The 20,524-nt window shown below is 37.0% G+C and overlaps 1 protein-coding gene across 2 annotated transcripts in view; it reads right to left on the bottom strand.

Moving 5' to 3' along the window:
• COPS4 (COP9 signalosome subunit 4) overlaps nucleotides 1-18,727 on the bottom strand; it is a 36,262-nt gene extending 17,535 nt beyond the window's left edge. The window contains exons 1-6 of one of the 2 annotated variants that reach the window (XM_061191541.1): nucleotides 18,600-18,727; nucleotides 10,345-10,424; nucleotides 8,082-8,233; nucleotides 6,902-7,005; nucleotides 2,541-2,694; nucleotides 2,237-2,387 (exon numbers count right to left, since the gene is read on the bottom strand). In XM_061191541.1, coding sequence (XP_061047524.1) covers nucleotides 2,237-2,387; nucleotides 2,541-2,694; nucleotides 6,902-7,005; nucleotides 8,082-8,233; nucleotides 10,345-10,424; nucleotides 18,600-18,673 — 715 coding nt within the window. In that variant the 5' untranslated portion in view covers nucleotides 18,674-18,727. The remainder of the gene's footprint in view (nucleotides 1-2,236; nucleotides 2,388-2,540; nucleotides 2,695-6,901; nucleotides 7,006-8,081; nucleotides 8,234-10,344; nucleotides 10,425-18,599) is intronic. The other variant, XM_061191540.1, reaches the window with a different exon arrangement.
• Nucleotides 18,728-20,524: the final 1,797 nt, after the last annotated feature.

Here is a 20,524-nt window from a genome sequence, read left to right as displayed (position 1 = left end):
ATGATGGTACAAAATCTTACATGGGTAAAAGATCCATCAACGTTGAAGACAGACCAAGATTTTAACATTAGAGAGTGCAAAATGTTCACTGATATGGTTTCAGATGCCACATTCCAATTAACCCATAAGAAACTACACTACTTGTCAAGTTATAGTATCAAAGATGAATACCCACGATTATCTGAAAAAGTCACTAAACATGCCTCCTTTTTCCAACTACATATCTGTGTGAGGCTGGGTTTTCTTCATATACTCCCACCAAAACATATCAAAACAGGCTAAGCACAGAAGTACATTTAAGAATTCAATTTCTGTCTATTAAGCTAGACAATGAAAAGACTTGTAAAGTCGAAAGTAAAACAATTCCAATTCTCTAACTTTTTTTGTTTTAGAAAAAACAGCTATTTTATAAAAATGTCGGGAATTCCCTGGCAGTCCAGTGGTTAGGGCTGTGCGCTCCCACTGCCCGGGGCCCGGGTTCGATCCCTGGTCGGAGAACTAAGATCCTACAAGCCGTGTGGTGCAACCAAAAAACAAATAAAATTAAATTAAAATGTCATTTATGTTTATACCTAATAGATCTATTATTGTTACTTTTAAATGAATTAATAAATATTTTAAAATTTCTCACTTCAATTTCTAATTCAATAATCAACAGATACACCCTACATAAACAAAAGCTCTCTAGGGTTCTCAATTATTCAGAGTCTAAGGGGGTCCTGAGACCAGAGGATTTGAAAACTTAAAGTACTGGAAGAAAACATGAAGGAATTTAAAATATGTAATTTCACAATAGAGAAGACCTTTCTAAGCAAGTCAACAAAACCCATAAAAGATTAAAATATTTAACTATATAAAAATTTAAAGTTTCTGCATGGCAAAAATTTCATAAACAAAGCCAAAAAGGGGACAATAAATTGGGAGAAAAAATTGTTAATTTCTTATATACATGAAGAGCTTTTATAAAAACAAAAAGATAAAAACACAGAAGAAATGGTTAATGGACATAAACAGATAATTCACTCAAAAAAATGGGTTTTTCAACGATTTTTTTAAACACATGAAAAGATGTCCAAGAGTATTCATGATAAATGAAATGCAAATTAAAACTAGAATGAAATACTATTTTTCTTCTACCAGGTTAGCAAGGATAAAAAAATTTGGTAATATGTGTGTGAGTAATCAGGTTCACAAAGATATTGTTGTTTAGAAGGTCTAACATTAAAGGGCAACTTATAATTTCTATCAAAATTTTAAATGTTATGTACCCTTAGATTCAAGAATTTAACCTATACATATATTCATATATGTGTATAATCACTACAGCATTGTTTATAATTGACTAATTATGATAAAGCCAAACAATAGAAAATCAAAAAGAATGAGCTTTATGTAATGACATATAAAGACCACTGTAATGAATATCCACATAAAAAAAGAAAGTTGCAAAAGTGTATCTATCATGCTATCATTTGTGTATAAAAAAGAGGATACACACTTTTATATGGAAGGAAATAAAAGAATCAGTAATAGTTCTTCAGAGTACAAAGCAGTCCATTTTATGTACTGCCTTTTCAGTAACAAAAATAAAATAAATAAGATGACTGCTTCAAAGAGAATGAAATGTGTAGTCTGAACATGTCATTAGGCTCTCAACTAAACACAGTTCAAAAATAGACATTCTAAAATGATTTAGAAAAGCCATGGCTTAGAATTATCAGCATTTCCTCTCGATGCCCTTTCCTGCTTTATAAGTTGAATGATTTACATGTTACAGTTTAGTAAAAAAGAATACAGAATAGTTTATTATTTATATTTATGGAAGAAAAAGATAAGCACCAGGTCTAAAACTGAGGCTTGAAGATAAAAAAGAAAACAAAAAACCCAAAGCAGTACATTATCACAGCACTCATTTCTAGACTTTAATTTTCATTTCCCTTTGTCTAATTCTCACTTAATTTAATATCCATTTTTTCAGTGACATTTTAGGAGAACTAAACTTCAGATTATCTCTTAACTATTCCTAATACCTGTGGGTGATAGGCTGATAAATGCATATTTTAAAATGTCTTAAGTTAGCAATGTGCTGTTTTTAACTGTTTAAATTTATCATAATTTTATTAATAAGACATCTTCTTAAAGAATAGCTCCTTGCTAAATCCTCAAATAGTAATGAACCTGAAATTATTAAGCAAAGATAACTTACTGTTCATTAAAGCGTAAATGACGTGTTTACCTGCTGATGCTAAGATGGTACAGTGCAGAGCATGTTTTAAGGCCTCTAGTCTTTCACTTTCGTGCACTATTGTCTTGTAAGAGAGCTCATTGTACCTTTGTGCAGCTTCAATGAATTTTCTTCTATAATCAAGAACACGTGCATAGCATACCTATAAGAGGGAAAATGTTTCAATTAGGGAGAAAAATAAAAAGCAAAAGAAAATTTCTATTATATAACAGCATTTATCAGATATTCTGGAGCACCTTATTACTGAAGGATTCTCTAATACAAAATTAATTTTCCAAATTAGCTCATCTGTTACCTTATAATGTATCTGTAACTGTTCATTGGTTGATTCATTCTGAAGCAATGATGCCCGATTTATGTAAGCCTCTGCCTGGACTGGATCATCATCCTCCAGATATAGCCTAGCAATCTTCAGGTATGTCTCCAGTTTATAATCTACATTGTACTGTCTAGGGTATAACAGAAAGACACAGAATGACTAAATATTTCATCAAGAAAATTTTGGGAGTGGTAGGAAATACGTTATTTTTTCCTTATATATATTCTGTTAATATAAGGGAATCATACTTTTTACTGCAGTATATTACATAGACAAGCTAAAACATATTTCCAGAATAAGATTTATTGAATTTTTATTATTTTTATCATTGTTCATGTTTTATTTTAGCTTCTTCTAATCCTCAGGTAGTCTCACAAATCAAAGATCTTAAAAAAAAAAAAAAAAGCTCAGTTCAGGGACATATCATATACTACCAGGGGAATTATGAACATGTACAACCATCCTGGAAAACAATTTGGCAGTATGCTCTCCAACCATCCTTTGAATCCTTTAAAAATGCACATCCTCTTTACCTACTGTATTTTACCTCTAAAAAATAAATCCTTAAAAAAAAATCATGGTTGTACATACACATATATGTACAGAATATTCATTTGTAAAGTTATTCATAAATATCCATAATAAAAAAAAAAAATGGAAATCACCCATAATCGTATTTGTGGTAATCAATTAAGTTGTGGTACATAAAGATGGTAGATGCTACACAGTTATTATAATAATTACTTCTGATAATAGTCATAAGATTTGCTAAGTGAAAAAATTGGATAAAACAGTACATAAAACACCATTCAAATGTATTTCTATAAATGTATATCAAGATAGTAATAGAAATTATCTCTGAGAATACAGGTGGTTTTCATTTTTCTTCTTTATCCCAATAGTCACATTTTATGCAAGAAATGCATAACTGAAGACCCAACATAATTCAAAACTCACATAATTCAAGATTAATCCTCACAGAAAAATTAATTCTATTTACCAGCAAAAGTGGAGCCACCATTTGGCAAGAACAGAGTTTACAACTGACTTGGCCCAGCTTTGAAATTAATTCCTCAAAAATTTTTATATCAATTCAAAATTTTTCATAAGTCATATATTATTTTTTATTATATTATTTCCATTCACAATTCATATTTACATAAACTGCTATAAACAGCACCATATTTTTTGCATTTTCATATTTTATGCCAAGATATCTATTATGTTTATTACTTTCATAATCAGAATGAATCATTTTTTAAAGAAACAGGCTCTCAATAATTTACCCACATCACTTTAACTTGTTTAGAAAACCACTGAATTTTCAGTTCTTGGTATCCTCACAGATATGTTATAGTACTCTCAAAATGATAATTACCACCACTGCAAAGAACAATATCTATTTTATATTTACATCAACTACCAATGAAAATAAATCATTTGCTCTGTGCTAGGGAGAAACTGTTACAGACAGAATAAGACCAAAGCATTAAGAAAGCCTCCAGCCTTTTCAAACTATCCAAGAAAAAACCCAAATTAACAAGAGGCCTTAGAAAACAAAATTCAACATCTATGTATGAATGAAGGCTTTTTCACATACTGGTTGCTTTTTCAAGGGGCATCACTGTCTAACAATTTCATTGCACAAAAGGCAAGATGCCTAAAGTAGTGTTTGACTTATGATCACAAATATTAATAAAGACAAAAAAAGAATCCCTTATTCACCTGGTAAAAGAGTAGAGAAGTAACTGAAAATATTTTTTGTCATTCAGTTGGTATTTTTATACTTGCCAACTGAAAGAGGAAGTGTGTTTAATAATACAACCAAGAGTTTCACACCTTTCATCCTTCTATACAATATATTTTGGAGGAATGTTTCACAAAGATCTATAAATATTTTTAAAAATACATATCAAAGGTAAGACTGGTTGGATAAGAGTTACAAACTATCATCTTAATTTTTTCTAATTGTTTTTCCATCTCATTTTCTCTAGTATCTCAAACCTAACAATCCATTGAACCCATTGTGACTCCAAACCACTGATCCTACTACACTGTTACTGTATTTTCCCCCTTAAAGGCCTCACTTCCTCCTTACCTGCCTTAATTCCTATGGTCAATCATTTCCATCACTGAATTGCACGTGTACTCATCTCCCTTGCCCCTCTCATGCTGTCATACTTGTTGGGCAAAATCATAATGCTGGTTAAACGTAATAGTTCATCTACTCCTTTCCTGCAACCACGTAGCCGAACTCTGATGAAGAAAAACACCCAACCAATCTGACTGATCTCATTTTAGTGACTACGACCTTTAAATGAGCCTTAATGCTGTACACTGTACATTTCTAGTCCATTCACTGTCCCACTCTCCCAAAGAATTTTTTTTGATATTCTTATATCTCCTCAACCTCACAATTCTCACCCCCATCCACACTTCAGCTGATGACTCTGATTCCAACTTCACTAAGAGTATTGAAACAATCAAAGAAAAGAGTACTTGCACAAACTCCATCACCACATTACTAATATCTGCACCCATATACTCTGTGTTCCTGGCTGTTACCATAGATCACTGGGACTATTCTGCCCACCAGGGAACAATCTACAATGTCTACAGACATTTTTGATTGTCACAACTAGGTATAGCGGTGTCACTGGCATCTAGTGAGTAGAGGCCGCTGATGCTGCTAAACATCTGCAATACACAGGACAGCCTCCACGACAAAGAATTATCCAATCTAAAATGCCAAGAGTGCCCAGGCTGAGAAACTCTGCCACAAATGAACTGCCCATGCTCCTATCTGAAGCCTACCCCTCCACTGGATTCCTTCCCCTCTAGTCTACTCCTGCAAGAATCCTCTCCACTACTCCCCTTTGTCAAATTTTTGCTTTCCACTGAATCGTAAAAGAAAAAATAATCTCAACCTAACCTCTGCTGTCATCTTCTACCCTACTTCTCTGCTCCCTTTTATGAAAACTTCCCCAAAGAGCTGCCCATGCTCACCATCTCCAATTCTTCTCTTCCCATTCTCTTTTAAACAGCTCCAATCAGGCTTTCACTCTCACCATTTCAGCAAAACAGCTTCTGTCAAGGTCACCAATGACCTCCACGTTACTACCTTTTACGGTTCACCTTCAACTCTTCATCTTACTTGACCATCAACACCATGTTGATCACTTGCTCCTCCTTAATACATTTTCCTCATTTGACTTCTGAGATATCACACTCCACATTCTTCTGGTTTTCCTCTTACCTCAATGGACAATCCTCACTTGCTGTATCTTCCTCCTGCCCCTGACCTCTTAATGTCAGACCGCTCAGTACTCAGTGCTCTTCTCTACCTATATGCCCTCCCTTGGAGATCTCGTCCAATCTAAAGGCTTTAAATTCCATTTATATATCAATGACTCCAAAATGTACATCTCTAGTCCAGACCTCTCTCCTCAACTCCAGACTAATATATTCAACTCCCTACTGGATATTTCCACTTGGTTATCACATGTCCAAAACAGAACTCTTGATCTTTCCTCAAAACTATTCTTTACCACTCAGTAGATGGCAACTTTATTTTTCCAGTTATTCAGACCAAAACTCAGGACTTATCTTGGCTCTTTTTCTTGTACTCCATATCCAAGTTGTCGAGAAAGCCCTAGCTTTACCTTAAAAACACATCCAGGGTCCAACATTTCTCACAATCTCCATCTCACCTGCAGTAGCTCATAAGCCTCTTAACTAATGTCCCTACTTCTATCATTGCATGCCTACAGTTTATTCTCAACCCAGTAGTTAGAATGATCTAACATGATCAGATCATGCCAGTCCTCTGTACAAAATCCTCCAATGGCTCCCCATTGTTTTACTTAGAAAAAAAGCCAAAGGCCTTACAATGGCTTACAAGACCCCATGTAATCTGGTACCCAGTACTCTCTGATCTCACCCTCTATCACACTCCCCTTTGCTCACTCCACCCACAGTGGTCTCCCTGCTCTTCTTAAAACACTCCAAGCATGTTCCAGTCTTAGAGCCTTTGCACTAGCCATCCTAAGAGGATCTACTGATACTCTTCCCTCAGGCAGCTCATAGCTACTCTGTTACCTCCTTCAAGTGTTTGAAAAGGTGATATCAGGACCACCCTACCACTCTAATCACCCTATTTAATAATACATCCTGTCCCCCACTTTGCCCCTTTTCCCCATAGCACTTATCACCTTCTAAAATAGTACAAATTTTACTTATTTATTTATTAAATTGTTCATTATCTGTTTCCTTTACCAGAATGTAAGAAAAAAGTAAGTGAACAATTATACATGTTTTATATCCACTATTTACTATACTTTTGTCCTGTTTCCAAAGGAATTCCCACCAACACTTGGGCTGCATTTCTCCAATCTTCTTCTTTTTCATATATGGATGCAAGATGCTGTCTTATGGAAGCAACCTGGAATAGGAGGTATACATGTTAAATTATTTCCACTGATATTAGTAAACAGTTAAAATAAATAGATGATAATCTATTGTGACAATGCTCTCATTCAACATATTATGCAGGCAAGTAAATAGTAAAAGTTCACCTAGACTACCCAAATTTTTAATGAATTTTGCATTCACAGAATATCAAAAGAGTGAACTAACACATTTCTGCAATGTGGATTATGGCAATAATTTAGTTTAAATATTAAGTTTTGCTTTTGTGTCACTGCATATATAATGCTGGAGTTCTCCTACTTTCTCAGCCTAATCAACAATTTTACTGATTTTTAAAAATTATCTAGGGACTTCCCTGGTGGCACAGTGGTTAAGAATCCGCCTGCCAATGCGGGGGACACAGGTTTGAGCCCTGGTCCGGGAAGATCCCACATGCCGCGGAGCAACTAAGCCTGTGCGCCACAACTACTGTGCCTGCACTCTAGAGCCCATGTGCCACAACTGGGCCCACGCGCCTAGAGCCCGTGCTCCGCAACAAGAGAAGCCACCGCAGTGAGAAGCCCGCGCACCGCAACCAAGAGTAGCCCCCGCTCGCCGCAACTAGAGAAAGCCCGTGCGCAGCAACGAAGACCCAACGCAGCCAAAAATAAAATAAATAAATAAATACATAAAATTAAAAAAAAAATTATCTAAAGAGTAATATTTGGTTCATAAAACCAAATTATAGTATATGAGCAAATGTCAGCTAGACTTAAAACATCATAATATTTATTTGATCTTACATTGTAAAATGCTGTTTGGCACACTGTTTTGTAAAAATGAAGTTGAATGATTATCTCCTTTAAAAATTTAATAGTATCTCTCAAAATAATTGCTGCTATCTTAAGTTTAAAAATCACCACTCTAATAGCCAATATTTTATAATAAGTATAAATGGAATATAACCTTTAAAAATCGTGAATGACTATGTTGTACACCTGCAACTTATAATAATATTGTACATCAATTATATCTCAATTAAAAAAAAAAGAAACACATAATAAACAGAGTCCTAAAAACAAAACAAAAACCACTGCTCTAGGTTTTTACCTGCTCCTCAAATGAAATGACTCTAGGCTGGATCTTTTCCAAGGTGAAATGATAGATTTCTTTGGCTGTGCTATCAGGTAGGTTAGGGAGATGTGTGCAAAAATCAGTCAGCAACTGGCGAGAGATCACGAGGCTGACATTCTCATTTACCACTTGTTAAAAAAAGTAAGGGATAAGAAAACATGAGTAATTTATGTTTTCATTAAGCAATCAATTTTCACCTAAAATTAATACTAAAAATAATATATACCAGTGTACTCTTCAAAGCATTATTTAGGGATCTCCACACCCCTGTGACCTTATATTATAGAACCAGTTTTCCTTATGCTGAATTATTTGATCACATAACAACTACACCAAAACAGTAAAAATACCACAACTTTTCTAAGAAACAGAAATGGCTGGGAAAAAGTTTTAACAGTTGAGAATTTTACGTCATTCTTTTCTCTTCTTTATTTTTCTACAAAGTGAAGGCACAGAAACACTTACATTTTTATTTATTTTCTTATATTCCACCTAGCTACAAAAAAAGAGTTAAAGAAGAAACAGTGAAATAATTTTCATGAAGTTTAAATAAAGCGAGTAGTGACAGTTACTGCCACTTGCACTTTTCTGATAAAAACAACAAATAAGAACTTAGGTCAGCACTAGATGCACAGACATATTTTATGACACTGTTTATAAACATTTATGAGGTATTATTATATATGATTAAGGATGAAAACTCTGGAGCCACACTGCTTCCAAATCTTCCTGATTACATCCCCTCAGGCAAGAGACTTAACTTCTCTGTGCTTCTCTTTCCTCTTCTGCAAAATGTGGATAAGGTTGCTGTGAAGCTTAAAAGCAATATACATAAAGTGCTTTAAACAATACCTGGCACATAGCACTCAGCAAATGTTAGTTATTATTATCACTATTATTACATTTTAAAAAGATGCATCATGCTTGTGAACCACTCCTTAGATAAATTAAGTTTAAATCAGTAGTTACTGGGGAAATAAATGACAGTTCAAAACTATTCAGTTGATGCAAATGATTTTAACAGTAGACTGCTTTTTTTTTGGTGGTTCATTGAATTCAAAGTTTATATAAAGATCAAAGTTTATAAAAAGCACTACTTTTTTGCTACTAAGTCCAACGGTCTTAAAAAAAAGCCACTCAAAGAGTTTTTCTGAACCATTGCCAGTTTGTCTCACATTGCAGGCCCCAATTTTTTGAGGCAGTAACTGACAGGCCTTGTAACTAATCAGTTTATAGTATATTAATTGGAATTGGATGATACTGCATGTGACTGAGAACAGTTTCATTACAAGTGCCATTAGGTATCCATAACTGTTAGAAATTACTACACAAACTAGCACTTCTCAGGGAAATATAAGTAAATAAGAACTATAAGTAAGAAAACCTAATTTCTAGTCTGGGCTCTGCCACTGACTAACTGAATGTCCTTGGGGGAAAAAGTCACTTAATCCTGAGACTCATTTTATAATATATTATATAGGGCTATCTATACCTGCACTGTTAGTCACAAGGTTACAAAAAGGGGCCTGTGTGATGGATAATGTGTATGAAAGCACACTGTAAACTGTAAAGCACTATCAAGTATCATTAATACTGTGAACTCAGGATAAATTCCAGCCTGAATTTTGGGTAATTTTCCAGATAACTGGATATGTTTGAAATCAGGGAGTGGGGAAGAGTGTCTTAAAGGATGGAAATTTCTAGTTCCCATTCAAAAGAAATGTTCTTAACATTAACAACAGCTAACACTTATCTAGTACTTATCATGTGCCAGGTACTATTCTAAGCACTCCATTATGGATATTAACTCATTAAATCTCCCAACAATTCTACAGGGTAGGTATCATATCCCCATTTTATAGACAAGGAAAAGGAGGCACAAAGAGGTTATATAACCTACACAAGATCACATAGCTAATAAAATAGCAGACCAGGATTTGAATCCAGACTATTCTTTTTTATCATTTGCTATATTGTCTCTCCATCAGTTGCTTTATCAATAACTATACAAAACCTTAATTGTAAATGTAAGAATGGCTTCACATTGAAAAACAATCGAAAAACAATCAAATATCAAGTTGTAAGTAGTTTAAATTCTAAAATCAATCAAGCTCAATGCATATTTAATTTAATCTCAATGTAAATTATATTGACAATTTGTTATAAAACAAGGCTTGAGCAAGCTTTTAAGTCCTAACTCAGTAATACAAGGCAAACAGGGAATTTTCATTCCACTTACTTGCTTCCACAAAAGCTTTCAAAGCTTCTAGTTGTTCTGCCCCAGATAACTGAATGGCTTTTTCCAGGATCTGACGATACCTAAAACAATACCAAAAAGAAAAAGTGTTTAGAAGGCACTATATAGTCTAATGCTAACTTTGATGTTTGTTCATTTCTATTTACCCTGGTTTCTTTCATAGTGCTCTAGTTTGTGGTTTTCTTTACAGTACACTACAGATTTTTTTTTTTAAGTTTCCAGTCCATCACAAGAAACACTAAATCTATAATTCAAAGTGCTACTTCTTCTAGTTTTCTTTACAGTATATCACCATTTTTAAAGTTTTCATGTCTATCACAAAAAGAGTAAATCTAAGTTAATGGATCTAAGGTGCCACTTTTTCTTTCAAGTTTTAGTTTTGAATTTAAAACGTCAATTTTCTTTCAAGTGCCTCAAAAGATAAGCTATATTTCCTTCACTAAAGTACACACAAGAACATTACTTGAGGTGGCCCAGAACCTTTTCCTTATGGACCTAATGAATCTAGGGTTACCAACAATAGGATAATGTTGACTAGGCAATGAAGCCAAATATTAGAGATGAAATGTCTTAGTGTGTACAAAATACATTCCACCAAGCCAAATGTCCTGACAGAACATCCTTCAGTGACTATTAGTTCTTTATTTGCATTCAGTTCCAATAACTATTCTGCCTAATATTCATGATCACACAAAATTCAAATCAGCATTCTACAAATGATGGGGAAATGTTAAAAACAAGAACACTAACAATTATTAGGCAATGGTAAGTTCCTTCCTAAACTGTAAACTCCATGAGGACAGGGATTTTTGTTTTTGTTTACTGTTATATATACAATGCCTAGAAGAGTACTTGGCACATCCTAAGGACTCAAAGATACAGCAGTATTAGTAACATTTTATTTCTTAAATTGAGTGGTTGGTACATTGGTATTATACTATTCTTTATCCCTTTTGTTTGCCTCAATCATAATATTTATTAAAAGCATTAGTTAATGCATTTTACAAACCTAATTGCAATTATTCAGAACATTATCCAGAATATAGTCAATAAATAAAAATATACAGATAGTGCCCAAACTCATTCAAACTTATGACTTGTATTTGTAGGGCACACCCTCAAGCTACAATTCAGCACTTACTGATTCTCAACTCATACAATATTCTCACAGCCTTGGTTATACGATTTCTCAAAACAGCAGTGAATCAAACTGGCTTTGTAAGAAAGCAGGCATACTGACAGAAAAGATAGCTAACTCCAAAAGAAGAGACAAATAATTCCAAGAAAGCAAGGAAATATTATCAAGCTTTAAAATAAAAAATTGTCATTTTAAAAATTGCCACATTTGAGGGATGAAATACAGTTATCTAAAAATTTATTTACATTGAATATCTCATTCTCGGGAGTTCCCTGGTGGCCTAGTGGTTAGGATTTGGTGCTTTCACTGCCGTGGCCCAGGTTCAATCCCTGGTCAGGGAACTGAGATCCCACAAACTGTGCAGCGTGGCCAAAAAAAAAAAAACAAAACTCATTCTCTCTCTCTACATATATACATATATACACACACATATACACATATATTTTCCATATCTGTATTTATACATTTACTTTATTGCCCTGGGCATGGTTCTAGTTAATGCATTCAATGGTTTATTATTTCTTTTTTAGATTGGCTTGTTTTTCATAATCAATTAAATGAAGACTATGGCTAAACCCTCTTACTCTTAAATCCCAGTTATTTTATACTAATAATATTGTATTCAAAGATGACAATGTCTCACTTATAAAAATTTGCTAATAATTTAAGTTTTAATATATAGTTTCATAACTTATCAACTAATCTGTATTGAGAACACCAAAAAAAAAAAAATCTAAATCAATGGAAAAGATGGAAAAGTGACTGATGTGGAGAACATGACAAGTACCAAATATTTTTTCATTAAAAAATATTATGGAGGAAAAGAAACTTAATTAATTAAGGCACTTTGCATCTGTCCTATCCATTCATCATCATCAACAAATGTTTATCGAGCATCTATTATGTATGTGAACTAAAGTTCAGTATGTCAATTTCTGATTTCTTGGCACTTGAAAGGAATCTGGAGGTAAATAAAACATATACACATGAAAATGTACCACAGTCACTATCTATGCTCAAAATGAGTGTAACAGGTATGTATTCACAGATCTTTCATTTACAGTAATGGTGAAATAGATATTGGACCAATCCTGCCTCCAAAACAACATAAAAAGTTGAAAGAAATGAAAAATAAAATTTTAATAGCATAAAATCCTAACAAGAAAGAGTAAAGAGAGAGACTAAGAGCTCAAAGACGTGAACCATAGCTTCTGCCTGAAAGCATTTGCTGACTGTGGAAAGATAGCTGAGAGGCAGAGAGGCACTTCTGCTGGGGAGAAGAAGTGGGCCCGGCTCTGGGGTGTTCTGCCATCTGCTGGAAACGCTGAAAGGCACGTTGCAATTTCCGGCTGACAAAACTAGAACAGGGATCTAAGGTTTTTTACCTGCCAAAGGAGGAAACACTAGCACTTTGGAAGTACAGTTACAAATTCTATTCCAAGGATCATCAAGTAAGAAGACCAATAAATTTGGAAGCCTTGGTCCTAGACTCCTAACACTGTCAGGTGTCCGGCAGAAGGAAATGAAAATCCTCCCTGAAAGGTAACATCATAGACCTCCGGTTGTTTCTAAAAATACATTTAAAAATAATTTGCCCAACAACAAACATTACAATGCATACGACAATATTAGCTGGAATCAACAAAAACAACAGACAATAGCAACAAACAGGGACTCCAGATACTGGAGTTACCAGAAAGACCGAAATACACTTAAGTTTATCAAGTTTATAGAGACGAAGACAAGCTTTTAAAAAGTTTCAGCAAGAAACTAGGAACCACAAAAAGTGTCATTTGAAAAAAGAATCACCAAAAGCTATAGAACTAAAAAATAATATTACCAAAACTTGAAATTCAGTGTAGTTCTTAACAGCAGACTAGACACATTTGATGAACAGACAAACTAGAAAGTAGGAGAACTTATCCAGAATAAAGCCTTGAAATGGAAAGTATAGAAGACAGAGTAAGGGGCACAGAGGGCACAGTAACAAGGCCTAACAAGGGTTTCACCCGGGTCCTAGGGGAGAAAATAGAATGGGACAGAGGCAACATTTAAAGAGAGAGTTGAAAAACCTCTCAGGACAATGAATGATCCAATCCATTGATTCAAGAAACACAATGAAGCTTAACCAGGAATAATGCGGTAGAGCAGAGGTCCCCAACCTTTTTGGCACCAGGGATGGGTTTCGTGGAAGACAATTTTTCCATGGAAGGGGGTGTGCTGGGGAGTGGTGGTTTAGGCGGTAACGCGAGCAACGGGGCGCGATGGGGGGCCGCAGATGAAGCTTCGCCCGCCGCTCACCTCCTGCTCTCCTCTGCGGTCCGGTTCCTAACAGGCCTCAGGACAATTAGCGGTCCACCGCCCGGGGGCTGGGGACCCCTGCGGTAGAGCATTTACAAAAATTGCCCACAATTCTTTTACTCTCTGTATCTATGCCCCTTTGCAATGTGACTTCGTAACTCTTCACATCAAGAGGTAGAGTTTATCTCCCTACCCTTTCATCTGGGCTTGTTTTGACCAATAGAAGGCAATAGAAATAGAAGTAAAGTGCCCGTTCCAAGCCTGGACTTTAAAAGAATTTGTCTTTATCTGCTGGAACGCGGCTTTGCCACATGAATGAGTCCAGGCCAACCTATTGGATGATGAGATATGTAGCCCAGTCACCTGCCACCGCCCCAGCCAACAGAGAAGCAGAGCTGCCTACCTGACCTGACTGCCTACATGGAGCTGACTACAGGTGCACCTGGAGCCCCTGTGGAACCAAGACCACGTGGAATAGGGAAGAATCAACCAGCTGGGCCCAGCCCAAAGTACCAAACAACAGAACTATGAGCTAAATTGTTGACTGTTGTTTTAAGCCGTGAAATTCTGGGGTGGTTTATTTCACAGCAAAAGCTAATTGACATAGATAAGTAAAATCAAATCCACAGACACATCATAATGAAGTTGCAGAATATTAAAGACAAAATCTTACAGCTAAGTGCTAATATAATTTTTTAGAAGACAGAAATAATTTCCTAATTTGGTTGATCTTTTTTTTTTTTAACATCTTTATTGGAGTATAATTGCTTTACAATGTTGTGTTAGTTTCTGCTGTATAACAAAGTGAATCAGCTATACGCATACATATATCCCCATATCCCCTCCCTCTTGCATCTCCCTCTCACCCTCCCTATCCCACCCCTCTAGGTGGACACAAAGCACCAAGCTGATCTCCCTGTGCTATGCAGCTGCTTCCCACTAGCTATCTATTTTACATTTGGTAGTGTATATATGTCAATGCTACTCTCTCACTTCATCCCAGCTTCCCCTTCCCTTTCCCCGTGTCCTCAAGTCCATTCTCTACACCTGTGTCTTTATTTCTGTCCTGCCACTAGGTTCATGAGACCCATTTTTTTTTTTAGATTCCATATATATGTTAGCATATGGTATTTGTTTTTCTCTTTCTGACTTGCTTCATTCTGTATGACAGACTCCAGGTTCATCCACCAATGTGGTTGATCTTTAAGTAGTCTAAATATTTGGAAATGGGAAAGAGTAGGAGAAGACAGAAATTCTAGGCAAAAAAAATTAGTCTGAAATGCAGTCCAGTTTGCTGAAAGTAATATAAAACCAAAAGGTAGGTGTTTCTGCTTGGCTCTGAGCCAAGCAGACAGACTGTATTCTGGCTTTGTCACTAGCTATGTGACCCCAGAGCAAAGGGTTTCACCTCTGTTTTCTCACATGTAATGTAAATACTATCACCTACTGTTTAAGATTTAAAAATGTAAGTAAAGTTGTGCTTGGCATATGGTAAACACTAGATTTTAGGGAACTCCACTCTTCAGATGGGAGCCGCTGAAACTTGTGTGTGGGAATAACAGAGAACCAGAGAATCTGCGTTAGAAGGGGCCTTTGAGGTCTGACCTCTGTTTTGTGTGTGTGTGTGTGTGTGTGTGTGCGTGTGTGTGTGTGTGTATCCTCTATTTTTTGACAGTTCTATTCCACTGTATTACTAGAAAGCTGTGATCCAAAGTCTACCTCTGTGAGGTAGAAAAGTCTATTTTCTTTTCTGCAAAACAGCTTTTTTAATAGTCGAGGGCAGCTAAAAGGTCTCCCTTTCTCTCCTTTCTCCAGATTGACAGCTTTTTGTAAAATGAAGCATTTAGATTTCAAAGGCCTGATATTTTCCTCTGAATACCCTCCATACCACAGAACTGGGAAGGAAAAAAAAAAAAGGTCATATTTATATAGGATTGACTCAACAAAGACCTATAATCCATGACCTCAAACCTGCCCTCAAAGAGATAACATTCTAGTTGGCAAAGCAAGAAGTAAAAAGACAAAACAATTAAGTGCTATCATAGAGGTAAACATAGGATGCCACTGGGCACAGGAAGAGCAACTAACCAGGTCCTCCATGTGTTGATGGTTGTTCAGAGAAGGTTTTTTGGAAGAAATAACATCTGAACTGAATTTTGAAGAACCACACAGGTTTTAGCCAAGTGAATAAGATAAGCTATCACAACAAATGCTCCCTCTCTCAAGGCTTTTCGCTTCTTCTAAAACTTTATATGAGATAACGAACACAATGCATAATATGTACAAAAGCAGTCTATATAATTTGCAAAAATGCTTCTCATGTGACAATTTCTTACATCAATTTCAGACTGTTGTGTTATTTCATAGTTATGGGAAAGCATTTCTAACTGAAGTTTTGACAAGGAAAGCAGTGTAGTCTGGTGGGTTAAAAATGAGCTTTTTAGAGTAGACAAACCTGGTTTCAAATATATGCTCTGCACCTTTCCAGCTATTCATTGAGTCAACCAATATTTATTGAATAACTACTGTTATAGATATTCTGCAAATTGCTGGTAACACACAGTATCAATATTTTAAAAACGAATTTACTCCATTACTTCTTAATATGGAATCCTTTGTTACTCAGCTCCTAACATAAAGCCTAAAACCACTGATATATTTCAAGAGTATTTCTCTCATAAAGCATGTAGCTGGCAGAACTGTTTTCTTATGAAAATAAATATGACACGTTCTTGCCCAGATAGGACCAGATATGTACCCATAGGCAAGGCCAAGACTTTCCTCAGGAAGCACTGGCTATCAGTTATCAAGCACATTATTTTATTTAATCTTCATAATAACCCTGTGTACTAGATTGTTACAGTAATGGCATCCAGTGTAACTTGGCCACTCTTCCCATAAAGAGGTAGACTCCATTTCCCCTCCCCTTGAATCTGGCCTGATCATGTGACTTAACTTTGACCAGTATTTGAGAACTGATGTTGTGAGACTTCCAAGGGTAGCTTTAAGAGACCTTGCAGCTTCCACTCTCACTCTCTTGGAACACTCCCAAGGCCCTGTAAGGAATCCTCAGCTAAACTACTGAATGAGAGGCAGTGTGGAGAGAGACCCAGCCAACAGCTAGATGTGTATGCGAGTCCATTTTAGCCCCACCAACCCCAGCTGAGCTGCCAGTTGACTGCACTTGTATGAGTGGGCCCAGACAAGACCAGCAAAACAGCTCAGTAGACCCAAAGCATCTTGAGAAATTATAGTTGTTTTATACCACTAAGTTTTTGATTTGTTTACAGAGCAGTAAATAACTAAAGCACCCAATAAGGTGGATACTATTGTTTATCTGCAATTCAGAGCGGAGGAAGTAAATGCTTAGCTTAAGTTTCAGAATCCTGCAAATACATGAAAACTTTATCTCTTCTGATAACTAACGCACTTATTTTTTTTCACCAAAACAAAAAGGAGAGCAGGCATGGAAAAAAAATATAAGCTAGTTTTACTTTCATCCAAATCTATTAAAATTACATGCAAAACGGATTGAGCTATGAGACATATTCAACTTATTTCCAACCCAGGGATTATTACCTCGATACGTATTTACTAACTGCTTAATAATAATAATAGTAACAACGACAATCCTATGGCTGTTTCTAAGTGTCAGGTACTGTTCTAAGTGATGTAAGTGTGATATAAGTGCATATACACGCACATACTCATTTTGTCCTCAGACAGAATATATATAATCATCCCATTTTCCTGAGAGGGAAATTGCCCCACAAAGTAGTTAAGCCCAAGATACACAGCTAAATTTCCCACTGATAAAGTAGATTACATTTACCACCAGACAAAAAACATTACAGCCTACATAAAACAAAGTCAAGGTTTCAGTGGCCAGGTTAGAGCAGTCGTATCCTATTGAATGGATCAAAGTCATCTCAGCCGTAGGGATGTAAATTGGATCAACTTGAGAAGCACACTTTAAACAGAATGTATGTTCATTACACACACAAAAAAAACATTGCTGTGAAATCTACAAAGAGAAAATTGACATCTATCTGTCTGTCTGTAACTAACACTGCTTGCAGGGCAGGCACATATCACACATTTTAAGTTGGAGTGCACCTAAGCCTTTCACATAAATTCCGACCAAATTCCTAAACAATCCAGATCCCTGCAAACATCACTACTCTAGACATCCCGACCCATGTTATGGTGACATTCTGCCTACGTGCCCTTCTTCAGAGTTGGTGGCGGAGAGACAGTACCCAAAACACAACCCACAGAAGATGGTTCAAGTGGCTCTGAACGACAGGATAGCGGCCATACCTCCTCAGCCCCCTCAGCCTCAAGAAGCCATCTCCCCGGAAAACTCTACACCAAGGTCCCAGAATATAAATTTCCCTTCAATCAAAAAGAAAAAAGGGGGGAGCAGGGGCAAAGAGAGGCCAGGATTCAGTGTGAGAGGCCGGCCGGCGATGGGAAGGGGCACCAGGGAAGGGTTAGAAGGCCATGGAAGCAGTCGTCCCACAGACCGCGCTTCTAGAATCTTAAGATACCGGAAAGGATGCCATCAGGGACTGCAAACGTTGACAGTCACCCCAGATCTACGGTCCTGAGGGCTCCTTACACAAGGTCCCTTCCAGTTTTCTGCTGCTCCCAACATTTGCCTACACAACCGACCTCAGGCCCGCCCCCTTGGTCATCAGGCCCGCTCCTAGCCTCACATCCGAAAGCCGCCGTCAATCCAAGGAGAACAAGTCTCTGGCTATACTCTCCACCTCCCAGGCCCCTGGGAAATACTCACTTGCCCGCCAGATCTTTATGAGAGCCGCTCGAATTCATGAGCTGGGCCAAATCCTGTCGCACGGCTGCCGCCATCTTTCTCCCAGCTCAGCGAAGGCTGCGGGGCCTCTCACGGCCAAAAGAAAACGAGTGTAGTCCTCCAGAGTGCGGCTAGAGGGAACCCGAGATGCCACAGAGTAGCGCCTGTGTGGGCCAGACCGCCGAGAGTGGGAGCCTGCGTTAGGCCCGCCCCCAGGGTTGAGTGACGCGAAGCTCCACTCCTCAAGTCCGAGGCCGGCCCGGGCCTCCCAGGCTCAGGCGCGCACGCTCCCACTTCGGATTGGCGGATGAACTGCAAGAGGCTGTGTCTCTTGTGCAACCCCAGTAAGTGCCCGATACGCAAAACTACCGGATTTTCATCAAGTTCCGTGTCTCACGTCTGTGGTTTACCGTTCCTTGTTCTTTAAGGCAGCCCTTAACTACCCGTGGTAAAGAACGAGTTGTTTTTGGTTACAATTCACCACGGACCGGTACTTTTTGTAAAGTGCAATAAAAAAGGTCCCCATTCCCCTTCCCACTCTGCCCCCTTTATATAGGTTGATCATACCTCCCAGTTTGTCCAGGACAGTGCCATTTTCCTTCTGTTCTCCTGGAGTAATTATTAATAACATGCCCTTTCACTCTACCAACTGTTCCATTTGGATGACAAATTATATGATCACCTTACCTTGATATGTAATTATATTCATTACTTATGTATCCTTATAGAATTTGTCTGAAATTTTTTTCTGTCCTTTCTAGCTTTCGCAAAAGATAGCACATTCTGCTCTTGATTTTTTTCTCTTCTTGAAGATTTTACCATGTAAGTCCAGAGAGCTTCCTCATTTTTTAGAGCTGGAGAGTATTACATATAATGAGGGGATGCCATGGTTCATTTAATCCGTATAACTAGACACTTAAGTTGTTTTTAATCAACCAATGCTGCAGTGAATAACCTTGTATGTACATCATTTTATATGTGTACAGGTAGAATACATTCCAAGAAGAGAGTCAAAGGGTAGATGTACTTACAATTTTGAAAGATATTACCAAATTGCACTTTATAGGAATGGGACCATTTTGCCTTACAAGCAGCAATACATAAGAGTGCAAATTTCTATAGCCTTGCCTACAGAGGATGTTAAACTTTTGAATTTTTGCCACTTTATATGTGAAAAGAAGCATGTTCCCTCTTTTGGGAAGGGGAAAGAAGAGAAGACCAGAACAAGGAAATCCTTTGAGAAAGTAATGTGGTGATTACCCACATCAATTCAGATCTCACTCCATTGTTAAGAACTTAGTCAAATCACCATGCCTGGCAACAGTGAGACTGGAAACTTAGTTTCCTTTTTCCCAGGAAAAAGGAAAGGATGGTTTTGGAGGGACAGTCGGCAGTCTTTACTGCCATCTGTCCCTCTGACCATAATATCTGTGTGTATCCTTCTTGTAATACAACACTCATCTCTAAAGAAGAGTGTTCAATTTCCCAATTCAGTTTCTCCAGCAGCTTAAAATCCAGGATGCCTGATGATGCACAACCCTCTCCATCAGGTTGGGATGAAACTTTTCATGGCACTGACACATATACACTATAAAACAAATTATCTGCCTCACGCACAAACATGTAATACAAAACAATAGTGGAGCAATAACAGGAGGAACAGGATAACCACAGTTACAACCCAGAAAAAGTGAGAGTGGGAAACACAGCAGTTACTTGTCCACAGCAATGGTAGAATCCTGGGCAGGAATTATGAACACCCACTACCCTGGTTAGACCCTAGTAGTGCATTTTGAGAGGATTATTGCATTGTTCGTTGTATTCTGTGAGCCTGAGCTTTGCCCTCTGAATACAAGTTAACTGGATGTTGGAGAGTAGTCCCTCTTTAGGGAAATGTTTTAGAGCTT

Source organism: Eubalaena glacialis, chromosome 5 (genome assembly GCF_028564815.1).
Source record: "Eubalaena glacialis isolate mEubGla1 chromosome 5, mEubGla1.1.hap2.+ XY, whole genome shotgun sequence".
In the NCBI taxonomy this organism is placed as follows: Eukaryota; Metazoa; Chordata; class Mammalia; order Artiodactyla; family Balaenidae; genus Eubalaena; species Eubalaena glacialis.
This window is presented reverse-complemented; position numbering and strand designations above follow the sequence as displayed.